This window comes from Pundamilia nyererei, unplaced genomic scaffold (assembly GCF_000239375.1).
Source record: "Pundamilia nyererei isolate P.nyererei 1_Seehausen unplaced genomic scaffold, PunNye1.0 scaffold00210, whole genome shotgun sequence".
NCBI lineage: Eukaryota > Metazoa > Chordata > Actinopteri > Cichliformes > Cichlidae > Pundamilia > Pundamilia nyererei.
Window position 1 is genome coordinate 531,109 of NW_005187611.1, and position 21,463 is coordinate 552,571.

At 42.9% G+C, this 21,463-nt stretch overlaps 2 protein-coding genes across 5 annotated transcripts in view; both read right to left on the minus strand.

Moving 5' to 3' along the window:
- srpk3 (SRSF protein kinase 3) overlaps positions 1-6,200 on the minus strand; it is a 17,353-nt gene extending 11,153 nt beyond the window's left edge. The window contains exons 1-2 of the mRNA XM_005748006.2: positions 5,637-6,200; positions 4,549-4,645 (exon numbers count right to left, since the gene is read on the minus strand). Of these exons, the coding sequence (XP_005748063.1) occupies positions 4,549-4,645; positions 5,637-5,646 (107 nt within the window). The 5' untranslated portion in view covers positions 5,647-6,200. The remainder of the gene's footprint in view (positions 1-4,548; positions 4,646-5,636) is intronic.
- Positions 6,201-8,165: 1,965 nt separating this feature from the next.
- The window catches only part of plxnb3 (plexin B3), a 92,587-nt gene continuing 79,289 nt past the window's right edge, over positions 8,166-21,463 (minus strand). For all 4 annotated transcript variants that reach the window (XM_005747986.1, XM_005747987.1, XM_005747988.1 and 1 more), the window contains 24 exons: positions 21,042-21,144; positions 20,823-20,959; positions 20,564-20,740; positions 20,320-20,485; positions 20,103-20,234; positions 19,259-19,363; positions 19,008-19,169; positions 18,701-18,852; positions 18,344-18,444; positions 17,911-18,128; positions 17,630-17,808; positions 17,454-17,520; positions 17,038-17,184; positions 16,878-16,958; positions 15,686-15,764; positions 15,410-15,513; positions 15,216-15,303; positions 14,875-15,041; positions 14,283-14,443; positions 14,040-14,187; positions 13,880-13,944; positions 13,655-13,730; positions 13,487-13,561; positions 8,166-12,190 (listed from right to left, as the gene is read on the minus strand). In XM_005747986.1, coding sequence (XP_005748043.1) covers positions 12,086-12,190; positions 13,487-13,561; positions 13,655-13,730; positions 13,880-13,944; positions 14,040-14,187; positions 14,283-14,443; positions 14,875-15,041; positions 15,216-15,303; positions 15,410-15,513; positions 15,686-15,764; positions 16,878-16,958; positions 17,038-17,184; positions 17,454-17,520; positions 17,630-17,808; positions 17,911-18,128; positions 18,344-18,444; positions 18,701-18,852; positions 19,008-19,169; positions 19,259-19,363; positions 20,103-20,234; positions 20,320-20,485; positions 20,564-20,740; positions 20,823-20,959; positions 21,042-21,144 — 2,995 coding nt within the window. In that variant the 3' untranslated portion in view covers positions 8,166-12,085. The remainder of the gene's footprint in view (positions 12,191-13,486; positions 13,562-13,654; positions 13,731-13,879; positions 13,945-14,039; positions 14,188-14,282; positions 14,444-14,874; positions 15,042-15,215; positions 15,304-15,409; positions 15,514-15,685; positions 15,765-16,877; positions 16,959-17,037; positions 17,185-17,453; positions 17,521-17,629; positions 17,809-17,910; positions 18,129-18,343; positions 18,445-18,700; positions 18,853-19,007; positions 19,170-19,258; positions 19,364-20,102; positions 20,235-20,319; positions 20,486-20,563; positions 20,741-20,822; positions 20,960-21,041; positions 21,145-21,463) is intronic.

Genomic DNA, 21,463 nt, shown 5'->3' on the forward strand with positions numbered 1-21,463 from the left:
TGTTTGCTGGTGTACAAACTGCTGTGGGTGGAATCAGACAAGCAGTTTGTTTTGTTTGTTTCTGTAAAAATAATTTTAAAAACTTTTGAAAACAAAAACAAACAAACAAAAAGACTAAACCCTTAGCTCTGTGGACTGTTACAAGCTCAGTAATTATCTCATTCTGGACACAGACAACCTGCAGAGATCAAATAACACAAACACACAGACACACACACACAGAGCGGCTTTCCATCATATCTGAGTCATGGACATTGTTGAAGTTTGCCTGAGCTGTACTGAAATAGACTGAAGTGCGCACGTGTGTGTGTGTGTGTGTGTGTGTTGTGGGATCATAATTCAGTCTCCGGTTCTATTATTGGATCTGAGTGTCTTCAGGCTGAGACCAAACCTGTTTCTGTCAGCGGGACAGCAGCTAGCTTAGCAGGAAGCCTGCAGCAGGCTAGCTGTTTCGCTGACATTTTGTGTGTCGTTATGTGACGAGCTGTTTATCGACAAGACTCACAGCTCAAAACTTTCACTGGAAATCTGTCAGTCCTCATTCGTGGGCAGTTAAACTCAGTAAATACCCAGTCTGATTGAGTTAACTGTCACATGTGTTGATGCCCTCACTTCGGTCTGGCAGGCAGCTCTTTAGTCATGGAAAATTAAAGGTCATTACTCAGCCAGTGCAATGCCAACCATGAACCATGAAAGGAGACATCTGCTTCGTCTTAACGTCTGTATTACTGTTTCTTCAGTTACCTGAAAAACCAAAGCTACCAGCAAACTTTGAAAAACTTGAGCTTGTTCTCCATCACTCCAAATACTTCGCATGGAAATCAGCACCTACTAATCAACTCATTTTCAATCAGACCCAGGTAGCAGATAGCAGACAGCAGGCTGGATGGCTCCACAGAGACTTTCCCCTTCTGTGCACAAGTAAAAACTTTGTTTGTCCCTGTCAAATATTTAAACTACTGCCAACCGCCAGTGCTACCCCTCAGCCTCTGTGTAGACACACCTATGGTATCGATTTCTAAATGATACATCACCTTGTTATAGAGTTATTACATTCACAAGATATTCAGAAAACTTGACCTCGAGTTCAAGATCACTGAGATTTGAACTCCTTTGAGATTTTTAGCAGATACACCTAAGGTGCTACTACGTCACCTCGTTTTTTAGTTATCACATTCACAAACTTGGGTATCAACACCGGCTGCCTGCCCCGGACGGTGACAACAACACCTCGTCAGCATTTTACAGCTCAGGAGTAAAAATACTAAACATTTGACGTGGTAGCTGTTCTTCAGTTTAAACCTGCAGAGGCATAAAGTCAAAGGTAAATGGTTGGGAGGCCATGTGAACGAGGCTCTGTGTAGTCTCCAAAACAGCCAGTGACTCGATAGCCTCAGTGTGAAAAGGTAAAGTACTTTCACCTGCATTCTTTCTAACGACCAGCAGGGGTCGACTCAACAGAAGTCTCACTAAACGCAACCTGATGCCCAGTTTGTAACGTATGGTTCCATGATCAATGACAATGACTATCATACACTGTGAGATATCAGTGAGTACCCCTGATAACTACGAGTACCGCCTCTCAGCAGGCTTCCTGGAGTTGGCCAATCAGAAGAAAATGGGCTTTTGGGCAAGAGACAGGAGCTAAAAGACCACATTTAGACATGAGGACTGAGGGGGCTTCTTAAACTGCATAAACATAAACAGCTGGATATTAGCAGAACAGAAACACTCAGGTGCAGATGTTGCACTCATTTTGTTAGGGTCCATGTCCACAGCGAGAGAGATTGTTGTTGCTAGGTTACAAAAACCATCTTCTTTAAATTTTTCTTCTCTATCCTTAACTACAGTGTTGATACTGTAAGTCACGACCTTTCTTGAATTTAAGTGGTCGTGAGAGAGAGGTGCCAGTGAAGAGCACAGAAGTGTTCCCAGAGATGGTCTAAGAGCACCGCGAGAGCAGAGCAGAGGGGAAAAAAGAAAAAGAGTGTGCCGAGGCTGTTTTTGTGATGGATTTCAAATACCATCAACGCAGAGATTCAAAAGATTTATTTTCTGTAAAAAAAACAAAACAAAACAAGAAAAAACAGATGACAAAAGTGCAAAAAAAAAAAAAGGCTGTCTGTGCACTCAGAGCTTTACTCTGGTACAGCTGATCTGCAGTTTTCTATATTTCTGCACAAACATGTCATAGAGGTAGAAATAAGAACCATATTAACCAAATTCAACATAAATATTGGTCTTAGCTGTTGATTTATTTACATAAAAATAAAAGGGAGACAATATTAACCTGTGCTTCAGTAACTGGTGCAAACCCATCGATGCTGCGATAACTACAACTAAACATAACTCTTGATTAGTCCTGCACACCGGCTTGCAGGAGTTTTTAGTCCAAACTTTAGCTCATGAAACTGACGTGAACGCCTCACTTCAGACTATTTCACGGCCATCTCCATTATTCTCTGATCATTCTTTGCACTAACAGTGTGTATGCTGATGCTTATTTTCTTGGTGCATGATCGACTTTCTCCTATTTCAGGTTTCCTGAAATTATCCTTCGAAGTTTGCTGACATGATTGAGAAAACAAGCCCAAACCATGTACTACTGCCACCATGTTTCACAGATGGGATTAGGTTCGTATGCTGAAATGCAGTGTTTTCCTTTTTCTACAGATGATGCTTCAAAGTTAAACCTAAAAAGTTCTGTAACAGGCTCATCCACTTACAAAGCACTGCTCAAACAGCCTTCTGTTTCCTCCACATAATGTGTGGAGAATGTGCACCGACGTTGTACAGTGATGACACTAGGGCTGCCACGATTAGTCGACTAGTCACGATTATATCGACTATTAAAATCGTCGACGACTAATTTAATAGTCGACACATCGTTTGAAGCTTTGTAAGATCACAAAGGACGCAGGAATGAGTAGTAGGATTTAAGAGTGTAATAACGGACTGAAACAGAAGATGGCAGCACTGCATGTCCAAGGATGCCAGCTGCCGTTAAACCCCGAAGAAGAAGAAGCTGTGTCCCAGAATTCATAGCGCAGCCCAGCGCAGTTGTCAACAATGGCGGCAGCTAGTTAGTTTTAACTTTACTCTTATTATTCTTTCTGGGTCACAAAATAAACGTTTAACATATTTTCAGGCGAGAATGTAGCTGTGTAAACCTCAAATATCTGCTCAGTTTATCAAGACACCACATATTTTCAAAAGCGCTCCGACGTTTTCGGAGACGTCTGTTACCCACTAGCTCGTTAGCTAACCGGGGGCTAGGCTAACTAGAGCCGTGAGAACACCGGACTCCCGGCAAATCGTTTTCAAACCCACCGCCGTCTTTCGCTAGTCAGGTTAAACATATATATAAGTCACTTAGATAACTTAAAAATGTTATTGTTTGGCTTTCTTTAGTATTTTATTTGTTCCTGAGTAAATCGGTTTGGCTGAGATTAAAGGTATAGTTTTTGCACAGCTAAAACTGTCAAGCAGACAGCTGATTATCAGAAGTGTGAGACGCTGGAGAATATACTCCGGTGTCCTGTTATATTTTAGAAAGCAAGGAGTTTATTAAACTTCACCGAAACAATCTGCAAATTTCATTAAAAATTAATAAACTACCATCTTGTCTTTATTTTTAGTTAGCACAAACACTTCAAGCTGTAAGCTAATGATAGTTATATAAGACCAGATGCTGCTGGTGCAATAAGCTGTACGTCCAATGGATGATGATCTGATTAGTCGACTAATCGCAAAAATAATCGGTGACTAGTCGACTATCAAAATAATCGTTTGTGGCAGCCCTAGATGACACGCTTATGAACATTAACATGGGTTATGATAACCACACTTTGATAGATCTATGACCTGCAAGGGACAAAGTGAGGATTGCTCACACCTGATTGCAATCCCACTGAATAAAAAACATCTGATAACAAGTTCATCTTCAAATCTACGGCTAATCCTTCACACACTTTCACCTTCCCCTCACAGATAAATAATACTGAGTCATTTTCTGAAAATAAATCAACAACAAATGACAATATTTACATTTTATCCATTTAGTTAGGTTATTTTTGTCTAGTTTTAGGACTTGTATAACGTCACTTTCATGCAGAAATAAAGAAAATCTAAAAAGATTTCCCCACAGCTGAAGATGCTGGTTAAGTTCAGGCAAGGGGAAAATGAACAGGTTGGTTCTAATGTGTTTCTGTGATATTAAAGAAAAATATAACATGAAGCAATCTTGAACTTTAAAGTTACACAAATTAGAAAAAATGAAAGCTCATTAAGACACCAGAGATGATTCTTTGATAAGATAAATGAGCTCAAACGTTTCAGAACTTGTTAATATGATACGATCAGGAAATCAGATTAAGGAGTAAAAATCAATGCTCTAAATGAATGGAGGTGACACACAGGAAGTTAAAACCAATTTTCTTGGAGTGCACCCACATGCACTCACATTAAGACACGCCTCTAAATTTAGCCTGTGAGTTTGTGTATGGGGTAAGCAGCTGATCCTGTCTACAGTCTCTGCTGGTTTCTTACCGGTTCTCTTCGGCTCGGATTCTCCGGTGTTTCTTGCCTCTGCGGCGGTGTTTCTTGCCCGTGCCGGCAGGGTTTCCGGATCCGGCACCGACTGCTGCTGAGAGGAGGAACAACGTCTTTAAAATACATCATTAACACAAGGTTCAATCACATAACAAACACCATTAAAAATGTGGAAATCCAGTGATGTGAGCCTTCCTGTTAAAAAAAATCATCATAAATAAATAATCAAAATACTTTAAAATAACACTAACATAAAACTCTGATAAGTCTGTTCCATAAATATTAGATAATTTAGATTAGCATTATGTTACCAGCATTTCACAAAAAGTAATCTTTTGTATGTTGTACAGTTTAATTTGCATAAAGATGTAAAACTGCCAGATTACATGTTATATGTTTATTCTGATGTTTGATACTAATTAATAAAATACAAGAAAACAGTGCACACACATCACTGCTACAAATATCCAACACATTGTAACCAGCTGTCATGCATATATTCCCTAGATTCACGACAAAACAGCAGAACACGAACCAGACACCATTCATAAAACTCTTAAATTTGGGATCTTTAATAGTTGTGCAGCACCAACACAACTATTAAAACAGAAAACATCACCAGATGATGGTAACCTGACACAACCCTACAGTACGACCTGAAAACACATAACACAAGATTGCACGTTTATGACCGAAAACCATAACGCCAAAGATCCTGTTCTCCATAACCCTGAACCCGGGATGGGGTGGTGCAGAGGCGACAATCATGAAATATATTAGAGATTTGAGTTAATGAAGTGTCACCTGGAGGCTCAATCGTGTGCCGAATTTATCAGCAGACGTTTTTATTTAAATTGAGACTTAAGTCAGGTCAGCGAATTCGACAGTTATCTGATAAAGAGGCAAAACCCATTAAATGCAACATTTTTCGAATGGAGTCTGGCATTGAAGTTGGCGGAACCCGAAACCCCAGTCCGTGTGTGTCACAGCCTGGTACCTCAAGCTGATGCGAGCTAGCTTAACATGTTAGCGTTGACTCCAACTGTATCGAGCCGGAACACCGAACTAAATCCAGTCTACTTTACCTATCAGCATCTCGGCTCCCGGTCCCCAATCCGAACCGGTCAGAGAGCGTCTATCCCGTCCGGGCTGACGTGCTCTGACGGCTCTCGAGCGTCCTCGACCCGGTCGAGCTTCACAAAAAAAACAGCCGCTGGACTGCGTAAACAATGCGGCTGCAGGAGGTTCCGAAAGTCCAAAAATTAGATCGGGTCGAGGTGGATCCGCACGGTGCAGCGTGGTTACCACGAGCCGCTGGCCTGTCCGTTAGCCCGTTAGATAAGAGCTGTCGGTCCGCTGTCAGTTAGCCTGTTAGCTCCAGCTGCAGATCACCAGCTGGTCCTGCTGAATCCGCCCCGACCTGTTCGTCTCTGAGCCGGTCCAGAACCTGGTCCGCACGCTTTATTTGGGTGTGTTTAATTCGCTGTCTCGGTCTTGCCGTTCATGGACTCAACAGCTGCTGACAGCCTGACACCGGACACCGGGCTTTACGCATGCGCAGTGACCGGCCACGAGCTAAACTGGGAGCAGTGGCGCATCTAGAAGGTAATTTAGGGTGTCTGTGATAACAAAACAGCAACAACCCAGTGCAGCTTCTTATTGTTGATGTGCAAAAATGACGTCAGAGAAGTCAGAGGAAGTAAGCTGAATCTGCTGCTGATGCTGATGTTGGGTAACACCTGGGAGACCAGGATAGGATACATGTATACATAGTTACTATTTCTATTTATTTATTAGTGTGTGTCCTTGAGCACAATGCTGCTTTCTCATGGCATTCCTGTCAGTGGGTGAATGCGAGACACATTGTTAAGCACTTTGCAGGACTGCTGAGATTAAACGGTGGAATATATGCACAGCATTCACCGTTTAGGTTTAAGCCACAAAACTCCTTGGCTGTGGTTTCTGTTAAAATAGACCCTGTCACAATGTTAGGCAAGCTTAGAAAGAATATCTGTCAGAAAGCTTTTCTTCTTCTTCTTGCTGTCATAAAGTGCTGAAGGCAAACTTCTCCTATGTGTGCTGGGATGTGGTTAATTCACTATCTGTAATCATAGGAGGATGGCAGGCTTCATTTTCCTCCAGCATATGCTGCAGCACAGCTGATGCTGAGGCAGATTCCAGATGCATTCAGCTCAAGAACTTGTATATTGTGGGTTTTGTGCACACAAAATGCTTACATTCATCAAAGGGCTTTCGTCATTTCTCACATTTTTTGTCTCATCGACGGAAAATTGATCTCTGTGAGCCATGCTCAAGTTCAAGAAGTGCATCTGGACGTCAGAGGTGGTTTGCCATATGATGCACATATAAGAGCCAACACACACACACAGCTGGAATATTAAGTATTTTTCTCTAGAAGTAGTTTCAAATATTTTTGATCAGCAAGAATGATCACACATTCTTACTGCCCTTTGTTTAACTGAAAGGTATGCTATCTTGTCACGTTGCCTTATTATGGATTTAAATAAAGGTTCAATATGAAATATTGTAATATATGTTACCATAATCTCCGTTACAACTGAGATCATAAAAGCAGCTGTAATAAGGCAATAATATAACAATAAATGATGCACACTGCAGCTGTGCCAGATATTATTTCAATATGGAGAGATCATTCGGAAGAACTGAACAAAATCTATTGAGACAGAGAAATTAATTCATCTATTTGGCCACTGGACTCTGATGACCCATCATGGCAGAATGAAATCCCAGCGGGGACAGGATTTAGGGCAGGACCCCCGTAGTTTAGGTCCTGATGGTGGTGAAGATTAAGATGAAGGCTTGGATGGAGTGAGTAACTCGGGTGAGGTGAAGATGGGAAGGAGAGTCTGAAAGGGAGAATGTATCTCAGTGCTCTTCTTCAAAGCATGCAGAGTGGCGGCTGACTGGGTCAAAGAAGGCGGCAAGAAGATGCCTGGACTGGTGTAATGATGCCAGTACTGAGTTTGACAGCATGGGGAAATGGTAGTGACTAGCAGCTCAACATCCAGGAAAGCAAGCAGATGAGTTAATATTACAGATTGTTCTTGTTGAACTTATGCATGAACTTCATATCTTATTTGAAAAGCTTGAAAATGAAAGAGATGAAGAAGGTTTCATGTTGTAAAAGGCCTGTTGTCCTGACTATTCTTTCCTTCTCTTTGGAGCAGAGGGAGACCAAGGGCAAAACACAAACTACAGGAGAGAGAGAAGGCAAAAGTTTGTGACTTTTCCAACACCAACATCTCTGCTGCTGCTCATTCAATGGTCTGAAATCAAAATGGTTGATGCTATAAAGTGGGCCATGGGGCTGTGACAACCCTAGGAGCTAAAGAAAGGTGATTTATTACAATTCATAAAAAGATCCAAACATATTGTCTCACCTCTGGCGTCAAAAACATGATAAAAATAATCCAGAAGGAAAAATGTTTTATGCTACAGGTCCAGAGGGCCTCGTTATCGCTCGCTAGCGCCCCCCAGGAAACAGAAAATCCAGACTTCTCATGATGATGCCATGAGAAATGATGTCATCATGACATCAGAACTGAAGTTTGAGATGCCACAGCACAGCTGAGAACTGTTAAAATTATAACTTTATTTTTACATGATACAAATTGTGTTTGGCCTCCTGCCTTTTCACAATAAAAGCACATTTCCATTGCAGACTGAATCATCATCATCATCATCCTCAGACAGGTATTTACAGGCACATTTACACACTGTTAGCAAACTGTACACAGTCAGTAGAAACAACTGATCCTGGAGTTCTTTTATACAAACCCTTAAAGTTTCTTTTATTTATTTTTTATTCCCTTATAGTAGAAAAAAAAACAATTTCGTAACAAACAGAGCTCAACCAATTAGAGCTGAGGATCAAACTGTACAGAGATCAGGTGACATGCGCATCATCACTGACAAGGCAGGTTTTAAGCCCCGCCCCTCACCTTTAAAACAAAAGAAAGAAAATTATACTGAAGAAGCACCATAAATCTGCATCATCATCATCATCAACACACGCATGCAGAAATCTATTGTGACCGAAGAACTACAACTACGGGTCAAACACAGGCTCAAAAAGCACACAAGCAAAACACAGAGTCAGAAATAGAAGAAGAAGAAAAGTCCAGCAGGAAGAACTGGGTCAGCAAAATCTGGTTCAGGTCTCTGGTTTGGTTCAGTTCAGTAGCAGGGACCATCATCAGAGTCCACCTGCTAGGTTCAGTCCAGCCAGAGGCCATAAACACCGGGGGCACGCACCCAGTGTCGTCAACGCCATCCACAAAGACCAAGACGACACACTAACAGCTGAAACATCATGGCTGCCTTGAAGACCCAGCTGTGACGTCGAGCAGAATCCAAATATCCCGAGAGATGTCGACTCTTTAAACCGGGATCTGGAATTTACACGACCCTTTAATCCCGGTATGTGCAGTGAGTCCGGATCCTCGAGGGCTCCGACCGTTTTTGTGCTATAAACATTACAATACTGATGAGAACGAGAAAGCATCCATAGATTTAAAATGTGGTACTGGATGTGAACAGCCCAAGACCTGAAAGCTCTGTGGTTGGTGATTAAAACCACGCAGGGCATCAGCAGCATCCATCTACCCAGTAAAAGTGATACTGGTGAGATACATGCACAGATAAAACCCACCCCATCCACAGCCTGTTCACCCTGCTGCCATCTGCCAAGCAATGCAGGAGGATCCAGCGGTGCACCACCAGATTTCTTTCTTTTCTTCCTTTTTTTTCTTTTCTTCAGGCTGCGATGCTGCTGAATTCATCGCCCATCCTTTTTTCATTAGTAGCATGCAGCAGCTACGTCTACAATTTCCTTTTACCACCGTGTGTTGGGTAATGGTAATAAAAATGAGCCTTCGATCTCTTAAACTTCACTCATTCGATTCGGGCAGATCTGATATCAGAGCTGTAAACTAACACCTGTCACGTGTAGCTCAGCAGATCTAAAGTAGATGAAAACGGCTACCATAACAATGGATGTGGCAGCAGCCGGTAACAACCGTGGCACAACACCTGGACCAGTGTTTCAAGTTACTCGTAGCTTCGTTCTTGAAGTACACTGCGTCCACCTAATGATAAAAAACATTTTTAACAGTTGCAACTCAGCAGAAATGCTGGGGGACATACACGCCAAGCAGAGAAAAACAGGAAGCTACAATCGCCACAATCTGTGACCTGAAACAGCAGCCGAGCACAGTGTGGTACGTGCTGTTTGTGCTCAGGGTTTGTGGCTTTACTCTGTTGTGTTTGGTGGGGGTGGGTTCTTCTGGCATATTGTCAGGGTTTGTGTAAGTTGCTATTGTTGTTTTTCCTTCCCTGGTTCAATACAAGTTAAGCATTTAAACTGATTTATTTTCCCAATGAGCAGGGGGATACGTGATCAATAAGGCTGCTGTCAGAACAGACAGCGCCACCTAGCTGCAAGAGTGAAGGCACAGCTGGGATTAAATAAGTATAAATAGGACTTACAGTATGTACACACAATAAGTTAGTAACTAGCTAGCACACAACCACTCTTTATCTCTTTATGTCGCTTACACAAACACACAGACACACACAAGCACACACACACACACACACACACACACACTTTAACTCCTCCCACAGATTTTAGATTGTTTTTTCAGCAGGTTCGACTTCAATGTTTCAGTTCAACATTCAGTGTGACTCCAGTCTCCGTCTCCACCACTGCCTCCTTTCACCTGCACAATACTGTCTAAATTAAGGACATCAGTCATTCGTAGGCTGGACTTTTGTTCAATTCCTTCGGTCCTAAGAAGCTCCAGCTGCACTCTGAGAAGCCTTCAATCACCTAAAATGTTCCAGCAAGCGTACTAGCAGGAACAGGGACTGAAACAAGACAGAAAAGAGCTTCAAGGGTTCCTTTCAAGGAGAAAAGAGTTAAAAAGTTTCTTGCACACAATAGCCATAGTGACCTGCTTCTTAGCTTCATTATGGAGTTACAGGAAAACGGTTATGAACCCTTCTGAATAGACAATTCAAAAGGGTTTATTTATAACATTAAAATAATCTATGAACTTTAACAATTAGAAATAAAACGACATTAGAGCACATATCCTTAAATGCACATCAGCAATAGGCAGGGAGAGTAAGATAAAGACCCAGCACAGGGCAGAGCAGACATCAGTGAAGACATATCACTTTGATGAAGTCAGATGCACCATGAAAGGTGAAGCTGGGCTGCAAAGCAGCTTGCACATCAAAGCAACTGCGGGCAGGCTGAAGCAGTTAAAAACATGCTGAGCTACCAGCTGATGTGGGTGAGGACTGTGGCTGAAGTTTGCAATTGTGGTGTGTATGAGCATGCATGACACCCACCTGATTCATGTGGTAAAAGTACTTTTTCCTTTCAGCATATCAGAGTGGAGAGATGCTGCTGAACACATCTGGTGAAATCAAAAGGATTGTCTAGAGTAAGGGTTTCCTAAAATAGAAAGAGAAGTAGAGCCAGCTCCCACTTTGGCTTTGGGAAGCAGACACCCTGTTTACTTTGAAGACTAAGCTTCAAACTCTCACTCCTCTTAAAGCTAAAGTTCAGACTGGATCATTAGTCTGGGACAGTCTAGGAGAGGACTGTCACACTGGATCCTGTTACCACTGCAGTCCCTTCCATGGAGTCCACAGTTTAAAAAAGATGTGGATTAAATTTGTTTTCATCTCTGACAAAGATCCTCACTTGGTCACATTCAGCACTCGCTGGTTTAGTTTCAAACTAACTCTAAAGCTGCACTCATACAAAACAGATTGATGAAGCAGTCTGGACCCACACCTGTAACTGAGGAAGGCTGGAAGGACTGGGACCAGCAGGTCACTGTTAATGAGAAACTGGAGTCACGCTGAAACGTGGTTTAAATGCTCCCTGATTTTGGTTCTTTTATTGCGCTTCTTAAAACTCTGCCCAGATTGGCAACATCAGACCTGCTGGTTTCAGTAGAAAAGGCGAAACTTACAAACAGCACGTCTGCGACCAGGAGCTCAATAATCAATACATGAGAATCTGAGTTTTTCACTTGTGCTTTTTGACTCACAGACAGTAGAACAGCAGGGAACTCTGGGAAACATAGTGCAAGGCAGCAGGTGATGGTGATATTCCCTGATCTAATTGGTAAGATTGTCGTTCTCCACCATAGGCTGGTGTCAGTCGGCGTAATGCGGCTTCAGGTTTGGTTTAGGTTAGTTTAACTTTAGTTTCAGTGCTGCTGCTCTGTGAGGAAATCTAAAGACCTGGGATCTCCTGAGTCGGACTATAAAAGCTCATATATCCTGACACACACACACACACACACACACACACACACACACACACACACACACACAGATGCACACAGCAGGAAGACACAGTGCCACAGCAGTCCAGTCATTTCCACTGCTTCAGTCTTTGTAAAGATGTTTCTTATGATTCTTCATCCCCATCCTCCATCATCCTCCTCTCCTCATTTAAGATAAAAACACATCAGAGGTCCGTGACCTTGTTCTCCACCAAGGCGGCGACCTGCTGCAACCGATAGGCCAGCTGCATCTTCTGCCCTGAACTGTCCTCCTCCAGAGACATGATGATCTGAGCAGTAGACACAGTACAGAGAGTTGGACAAGTGCAGAAGTGTAAGATTAGTCTAGAGAGCTGCTAATAACCAAATACATGTTTGTTTCTTTTTTTGTAATCTGTCATTTTAACCACTGGATTGCAAAAATGCAATGTAATCTGAATACTTCGTGATTTCTTCAGAAGAAAAGAGTGCACCTGTTACTAAGTATTTTATTTATATACTACACTTAATGCACTGCAAATGTATATAAAACATTTGTAGTGCAATTAAAGTGCTAAGTGAGAACTTACAGGTGTTCACAGTAAATAAACATTATACGAACTATTCAGACACAAACTGTTTCTTAATCAGAAGACTTGTGGAGGACTCACATATTGTAGTATAAGATACGTTTTCCCTCAGAACTACTTTTATATTTTATTTTTCCTATAAATAAAAACAAATAAAATGGCTATTTTTTCACAGATTATCATAAAAAACAGATAATGATCTGGCAGCGTGACTTACTTGGATACACTGACTTCAACATTTAGATTTATTTAGAAACAGATGCTGAGATAAAATCAGATTTACTGTTCTGTTTCTTTTCTTGTAAATAAAATAATTTATTTTTTATTTTATTTTATTTTTAAAAAAAGTTATCAGGTAAACCTGACAATGAACCTGTAATCTACTTACAATTGCTTAAAAAAAAAGTCAGGGCTGAAAATAGATTTAGTGAGAGGTGAAAATGCCTGTCAGACGATCCCATTCTTTACTGTTTTTATCACTTTTATATAAATACCATGTAGCACTCTCTCACAGTATAAGGCCCTCATTAATAGGTGGCACCTTTATTTTAACTATGTTGCTTATTTATTGTAGACTCCATTATTTTTATTTTTATCCTGCTGCTGTAACACAATATTGATGCCACAAGGGAAATTAAAGTATTAAAGTATCCATCCATTGATCCGTCCATCTACATCCCAATAGCATCCAAGCCATTACCAGCCCATAGCCTGTGTGTGTGTGTACATGTTTAGACATCTATGTGAGGACAGAAAATTTGCATGCTACTAAAATTGTGGAGACCAACAGTCACTTACGGGGACAAAATACCCATTCCTACGAGTTTGAAGGCATGTTTGAGACTCAAAATGTGGTTTTAGTGTCAGGTTGGGGGTTAGGGTTAGGCATTAATTTTTGATGGTTAGGGTTAGAGGCTCGGGAAAGCATTATGCCAATGAGATATAAAAACAAGTGTGTGTGTGTGTGTGTGTGTGTGTGTGTGTGTGTGTGTGTGTGTGTGTGTGTGTGTGTACTACCTGATCATAATATTTGTTGATGTACTTGTAGAGCTCATGGAGAGCCACAAGATTGTTCATTTCTGATGCAAAACTCTGGAGGCAGACAGGCAAAGACAGTTTTAACATCAGTTTTTCTTACAGCTGAATTTCAGTATTTCAGGCTCTGTTCAGTCTGTGTTTACTGACCCCAGAAAGTTCAGTCAGAGTGGAATTCATCTCTTGATAACAGCCTGACGCAGCACTGTGGATGTCACTGTAATACCTGAGCGCATACACAGAAGGTTATCAGTACTGCGGCTCTCGGGCTCAAAGAATCATCAGCTAAATTAGATCTTATCTTCCCCACAGCATAAAAACAGTCTCTCTATAGTGCATTATGAGTTAAACAATGGGGACAAGAAGCTGTCTCACCTTTCCACCAGCTGTTTGTATCTGGGGATCTCTCTGGCGTACAGCAGCTTGTTTACAGGCGAGTCCTGATTGGAGAAAAAGTAACCATGAAGCCTAGAAAACAAAATCAAAAAACCAAAACCAATACATAGCCAGGCTGAACAAGAGACAGAATTTTTACCCGTCCCACTTTGTGCTCAGAGGTGGTGCAAGAGTCTATGAAGGTCTGAGCGATGACAGACAGAACGGCGTCGATGCTGTCGGTCACCTGAACGTCCAGAACGAACTGAGGGTTCTTCAGGATGTTGACCCAGAACCTAAGAGGGAGACTGGAGGGAGAAAGACATGGGTCAGAGAGAGGGAAAGGGGTGAGAGGGTTGTGGGAGTTGAAAATCTCGATCGGATAACCAGATGTGTGCCTCACCTGTTGGTCTTCCAGATGTGGACAGTTTCTGGGTCGTCAATTCCATGTTTCTCAGCCATGTCGTCCAAAAAGTCGAAGAAAAACCTCACGGCGATCGGAGGAGGACGCTTTGTACTGAGTATCGCCACAAACACGTCATCCACAAACTTTTGCAATGTCCCCTAGTGAGAGACAGAAAAGTAAAGCTGAAGGACAGATAGCCAGGCGGTCAGTTCTCTGGCGTGTATTTGTTTGTACTTATCACATGGCAAGGACAGCTACCTGACAGAATGGAGACCAAATAAACGAGTCTGCACCTTAAATTTAACAGGTATACCTGTAAAGGTTTTAGTGTTTATCCCACACACCCCTCAGACCAAGAGTTTGTCTGTGGAGGTGTGTGGTGGAGAGTTAACTCTTTACCGCCCCCTAGTGGTAAAAGATGGTATGTCAACAACACACACACACTAATATCAGAACACACACACACACACATCTATTTTGCGCATATCTCCACCATGTGAAATTAATTTGCTGTTTAACCTCCAGAATCAATGGTGCCCACAATGTCTGACGTCCCCACAATGCCTAAAGGTAAGGATATGTGTGTTACCTTCATGGACAGCAGCCTGGTCAGGTAAATCTCTGGGATGGCCTTGGCTCTCTCCCTCTCCCTCATACTGCTCTTTCTGTGTTTTGGGATTTCAGGATCTTCACTGCTCTTCACCAGGTGCCATAGACGGAGACCCTCCTCCTCCTCACCCTCCAGCATTGGCGTTTCTGCAGCCACCATAAAGAGACAGTCAGCCACCATGTTTTGGTGTAATACTTTTACACAGAGTTTTATTTTTCCTCTTTTTTGTGCTACATTAATTTTAATCTCTGGGAGTATTAGATTTTATGGTTATATTATATTTTTAATATTGAGATATTCTGTTAAGATGTGTTTCTTACTCTCTCCAGTTTGGAAGACCTGGTTGACTCCCACTCCACCTGAACTTTGAGAACGAGGGATGAGAGCGACTGTGGCGCCGTCGGGAACCTGAAGAACCAAAGAGCAGAGAACGATGTGAACAAGGAGATGGACAACTGGAAGGAGGAGCAGAGAAGGTGGTGATGGTGGAACACGATTGGCCAGTTGTTTTCACCTTATAGTGCTGCAGTGTGTTGAGTCGTTTCCAACGACCTTGAACCACTGCTGTGACATCATCATCCGACAAGGTCAGATGACCTGCTTGGCCTGAACGCCACTCTATTGACAAAGAAACAGGTACACATGAGCTGCCAGTCTGGATCTACGGATATGATGACACTATGCATTCTCAGATCCACTAACCGAATATTTAAAACACCCACTAATGCTTCGGCCAATTTAATCTACTTTCAGCCATCTCATACAACAGATAGGTGAGACAGGTGTTTACCGAGGTCAAGACTGTCAGCTGATGGTCTCTGAGAGAATGGAGCTCCTCTGTAGACCTGATCCAGAATCTTATCTTTCACCTGAACACAAGCAGACAGCAAAGTGACAAAGGTATTTAGAAATCCCAGTGGAATTAAGAATATAGACGACTACTTCTATGAATCTGAAATTAAATGCTGCAGTGAAATTTTGTATTGTAGTGCAACAGAAAGAACATGCCACCAGAGGGCACTTTTTATCGACGGATCGATGTAGCTGAGCTCAGTGAGCCGTGAGAAATAGCGAGACTGGGAGGGGCTTACATTGCAGAAGGTCAGAAAGGTGAGACAAAAGATGGCAATGCTAGACACTGCAAATGCCACTGGACCCTTCGGCAACCAGAAACAAGAAGGTAGGCATTTCCCCAAAGAGTAATTGCCTAAATGAAAACTCTAAAAGTAAGAAAACTAGTCAAAGGTGGCTAACTTTAGCAGTTACTAACTGCAGGGGCTTTTCATTGCAAATGAACACTGCAAATGAACACACACAGTATTATTAGTATTATTAATATAACCAATACAGTTTAGATAAAATAACACTTTTTTAAAATCATCATTTAACACCTGTTCCGCCTTCCAGCTTGCAGGTTTGCAACATCAGGACTTCGGTTTTGACAGAGTACAGCTGCCCTCAGTTGCAGCTATATGGGCTGTAGCCACTGATTAATAGCTGCTTGCATGACCTAACAGTTGTCCCTTGATGAAACATCAGTAATTATTAAATCATCTATTATTTCTTATGCAGCAGCATATGGTCGCAGCAGATGGCCGCCCCTCCCTGAGCCTGGTTCTGGCATAGGGTTCTTCCTTTTAAAAGGGAGTTTTTCCTTCCCACTGTCACCCAAAGCGCTTGCTCATAGGGGGTCATATGACTGTTGGGTTTTTCTCTGTATGTATTATTGTAGGGTCTACCTTACAACATAAAGCGCCTTAATGCAACTGTTGTTGTGATTTGGTGCTGTATAAATAAAACTGAATTGAATTGAAATTATGCCAAGCATAATAAGCAAGGTTTATTCAGCTAATCAAATATATATTTGTAGCCACAATAACTTCTATCACCATCACATATCACTTACTATCATATGCAGTATAACCAAAAGGTGTGAAGGCATTAAAAATAGACACCGCCCTACCGTACAAACAAGCATGTACCTGTGTGATCGTGTCGGTGTCGAGCACTTTAACAGGACATGGCTGAACTTCGACTCCGTTTTTCACCAGCACTGTCAGAGTCTGAGAGAAAGAGATGACTTGTCATAAATGAATCAGTGATTCAGCTGCAGATCAGTGTGATGTCTGTTACTCTGGTTACCACTGAGCAATATTCAATGTCCTCCCGCAGCAGGTGACTGTCATTGAGCGTTCGTTTGGCTTTTCCCGTCACAGCATCCACCGGCCCTTTGTCCACCTGATACTTTATGGCTCTGTAGAGCATGTAGAGAGGCTCTCCCGCCACCTCCTGATAGACAAAAAGAGCAGCGACCGGGTGGCCAACATTATGCATGGTAGTTTTATACCCAACACTGAGACAATCTCGTGTTTTTTGATTGGTTCTAATTCACAACACTCAAAAAGAAATGTATCAATCTCTGGATACACTCTGCTGAAATGTGAATTAACAATTATGGCAAAAGAAAAATGGACTACACCTCAATGATTCTACTGGGATGTGGTCAGGGACCTGGTGAGATGGGACAGGCAGTGGGACAGAGCCAGAGAAACACTTACCTTCAGGAAGGAATAGAGGCAGATGGACATCCAGTTGGTCAACATCTTCTCAACGACCGTCTCTGTTCTGAAAGACAAACAGGCAAGCCAAGACATCAGCAGGACAGACACCTTTAAACCTGAAAAGACTTCCTGTTGAATTCTAATGTGACTGAAGTTGCTTTTGCTTTGCGTACCGGCGCAGCATGAGTTTGGGGTTCTTGGCAACATACTGCTGCACCAGGTCCTGCAGCAGGCTCTTCATGACTTCAGTGAAGTATTCCAGTTTATCGTGCAGAGCCATGGTGAGCAGGCTGGCCACGTAGCCACGATCTCGCTGGGAGAAACCCTGCTGGGCCTCCAAAGTGTGGATGAACTGAGACACACACACACACAGAGGCATATAGAAAAAATGTCACCTGTGAGTCTTAGACGTCATATGACCATTCTCCTGCCTCCTCCCACTATCTCCACTCACCCTGGTGAGGAAGAGTCTGTTATTGAGCAGGTTGTTGAGCTGCTGCAGGCCCTGCTCCACAGTCTGCCTCCTCGACTCAGGCAGATCTAGCTGACGACTCAGTGGCGCCGTCTGCTGGCCAGGGAAGAAAACTCTCTCTGCATATATCCTGTAGTCCAAGAGGGGGACTCCTGGTCCTCCCACATCACTGCTCAGATCCATCATCTCTGTCATCAGGTCTGAAGGACAAGAGGTATACGAGGAGCAAATGGCAGCTTGAGATTTCAAAAACGTAAAGAGTTTAAATTTAAATGTATCCAATCAAACGCAGAGGGCTCAGTAAATCTTTAAAGTTTTAACATTTTTGGGCAGATCTGCCATCAGGAAATCCAGATGAATAAGAAGTCCAACACAATACGACGGTTTGCAGTTCATTTAAAATGTGTTTTCATACCAGTGAACTCTTTGCGGCACTGATCTCCCACGTTGATCTCCAGAGTTTCTAACTGCAGTAAAACCTTTTTATAATCTCGGAGAGCCTGTTTACTTTTCCTCCTGCACAAAGCAAAAAACAACAAAACAAAAACACTGAAGATTAATGATGAGATGAAGAATATTCTCATAAAAACATTGAGTCGACTTTTAAAATGTCACTGCAGACAAAAATGAAGTGATTGTCCTTTTTGTTTTTTAAGCACAAAAATACAAATAAAGGCGTTTGAGAGGAAACAAAATCCAAAACAAGACGTCACAACAGCACAGACAAGTCGCATAAAAACACACCTGGTTTCACACACAGGTGGATACTTACCTGTACATGAGGATGATGACCAACACTGACAGGATGATGACAGCTGCTCCTGCCCCCAAACCGATCTGAGCAGCCAATGGAACAGCAGGCAGCAGAGAGTTGCTGTCGTACTGAACCAATCCCAGGTCCACTTGCAGGTTTCCCATGAAAACCTAACAGAAGACATGCAGACAGAGAGTGAAAAAGGCTGAGTGTGAGAGTAAACCACTGGCCCTTGTATACCAACCGAGCTGGAAAATCCCTAAAAAGCATCTCTGCCTTGGATATGAATCCCTGTAAAAGCCAACAGCTCAAAACCAAAGATCACCTTGAGGCTAGGAAGTTCATGGCTGTCATCCACACTGAGTGGTTGGACCTCTGGAGGGTCACAGTACAGGTGAGTACTGTCCAAAGTTTTCACGTCACACTCCTGATCTCCAAGCCAAGCCTTCACTTCCTCTTTGGACATGGCTCTGGTCAGGTCCTGACCCTGACGGACGAAAAGAGACAGAAACGGAGGTTAAATCTGAATTTATTCCGTCTGCATGGCTCAGGATTCACATACGACAGTTGCTGTACCTCCACAGCGATCACTCCTCCAGGTTTGAAACGGAACGGCACATCTAGATTTTCTCGGTTGATTGGAAATAAAACTGGGTTTGGATAGTAAGTGAAGCTTTTACCCTGGAAGACAGACAAGCAGAGAGACAAAAAGGTTTTCCATCAAGCATTAGAAGTGGAAAATTGTTCAGTAAGGCTTCATTCACACTGGATTTCTGTCTGTCAGGCAGGTTTCAAAGCACGTATGCCTCGTTTTTCAGCCTCGGGAATAATTCCAGTTAAAATCTGCTTTTTTTTAATCTCCTTTTATTTAAAACCCTTTCAGTCCCTTCCTTTTCTTTTAAGTAAATTGCTATTCAAATCCCTCTAGAGCCGCATCCTTTATTTTCAATCATCTGCATCCTTTTTTTATGCTTTTATATTTGACTATGTGAAAATTAACGAAGTGGAAATTTTTGTGGGGCTCTGCTAGACGTTAGGGAAGCAACGTGACAACATATGCCCCATTTGTTCATATTAATGCGTCACACTGTGTTTAAAGTGAAGTAAAAAATTAGGCTTTGATAAAGAAATGCATGTGTGCCGCTTCACTCCTAATTCCAATAAATCCATACAGCAGCCCAGTATCACCCCTTAAAAAGTATTTGAACTGACAAAATTCAGATTTTGGAGATTTAATCTGCTCCTATGAAAGCAGCAGAACTGACTCTGAGCAGCTCCTGTTCGCAGTGCATCGTGGATGTACGATCAAACGTCACAGGACCAGACGCTGAAGAAAACTGGACGAGTGAAGGAAGTCATCAAGGATGTATTCTCACTATAATCCACCCTGGTGTTTGACCCTTTTAATCATGGGAGGTACCTTGATGCTCTCATAGTGGACTCTGACGTTATCAAGCTGAAACCAGACGCCCTTAACTTTGACCTCTGGGTTCACTCTGGGGGTCGGGCAAGTCATCTGAGAGGACGACAGGATGGAGCAGCGCTCTGATACCTGAGAGGCAGACGGGGAGGTAAAACAGGCGTGAGACAGGCTAAGAATTTTAAAAGCTCGTCTCCGATTGGTCCGTTTGTCATACCGTTGTCATGGTGCTGTTAAAGACGAGCTGCTGCTTGGAGGTGAGAAGAGCCAGTCGTTTCTTCCGTTTCACCCTTTGTACCTCTAGAGGCTCCACCCACACAGATATGATTGGCTGCTGCACCACATCCAGGTTCCTGCCCTCCACTCGTATGACACGCCCACCCCTAAAACGGTCAACAGCTAATTAGCAGGTGTGCGTGTGTGTGAGGATCGAGTGCAGGTGTAAGGCGACTGGCGCTTACGCGTAGAAGCTCTCGGCAGGTATGGCGCTGGTGATGACGGGGTCTTCGAGGTAATGGAAGGTAACGTTTGGAATAGTCCGCTCGGCTTTACCAAACAGAACCCGAACTGGGACGAGACCCGTCCGATTGCTGGAACCAGTCTGACACACCAGCTGCGTGTCATTCACCTCTTCAACTCTGAGAACAGGCGAGGAGACAGACAGTCAGGCAAGTAGTAGTATTGGTGCTGCAGTACCAGAAGCCGTGGCGTTGTACTTACATGTAGCAGGGCTGGGTGCCCAGGAAGGCGCTCAGGTCAGACGTCTGCCCGGTGAGCAGCTGTCGTCCCTTGATGGTCAGCCTGGTTCCTCCGGAGACGGGACCTTTATTAGGAATGAGATCCTGCAGCAGGGGATCCTGAACCACAACACGTTAGACATCAGATATACCTTTATACTGGTGACCAGATACCACGTAACACTGGGCTACTCAGTCTTACCTGATAGGTGAACATCTTTGTTGACCTCCCACGAGTTGTTCCCACAGTAACCAAGATGGGCCCTTCTTTCTGCTTCCCACTAGGCTGCAGCTCACACACAACCCTGATGCACACACACAAACACACACAGAAAAAGCAAACATGAGCTTGTGTGTCTCCATGCAGAGGAGGACAGCTACACTGGCGTACCGACTGTGGAAGATTCCTATTGGTGGAACAACACTGGGAAAAAAACAACTTTTGTTTATTCCTTTGAGCTCTGAGTCACCATAACCACATCCCAACTGTTCTGACGTGTGTCACTTACGTGTGTGTTTATCTATTTATCCAGTGAATGTTTTGGAAAATCAATTTTCAAGGTCAAAATCACATATTCTGATAACATAGCCCTGCTATAAGACACACTCGACTCGCTGCAGTCT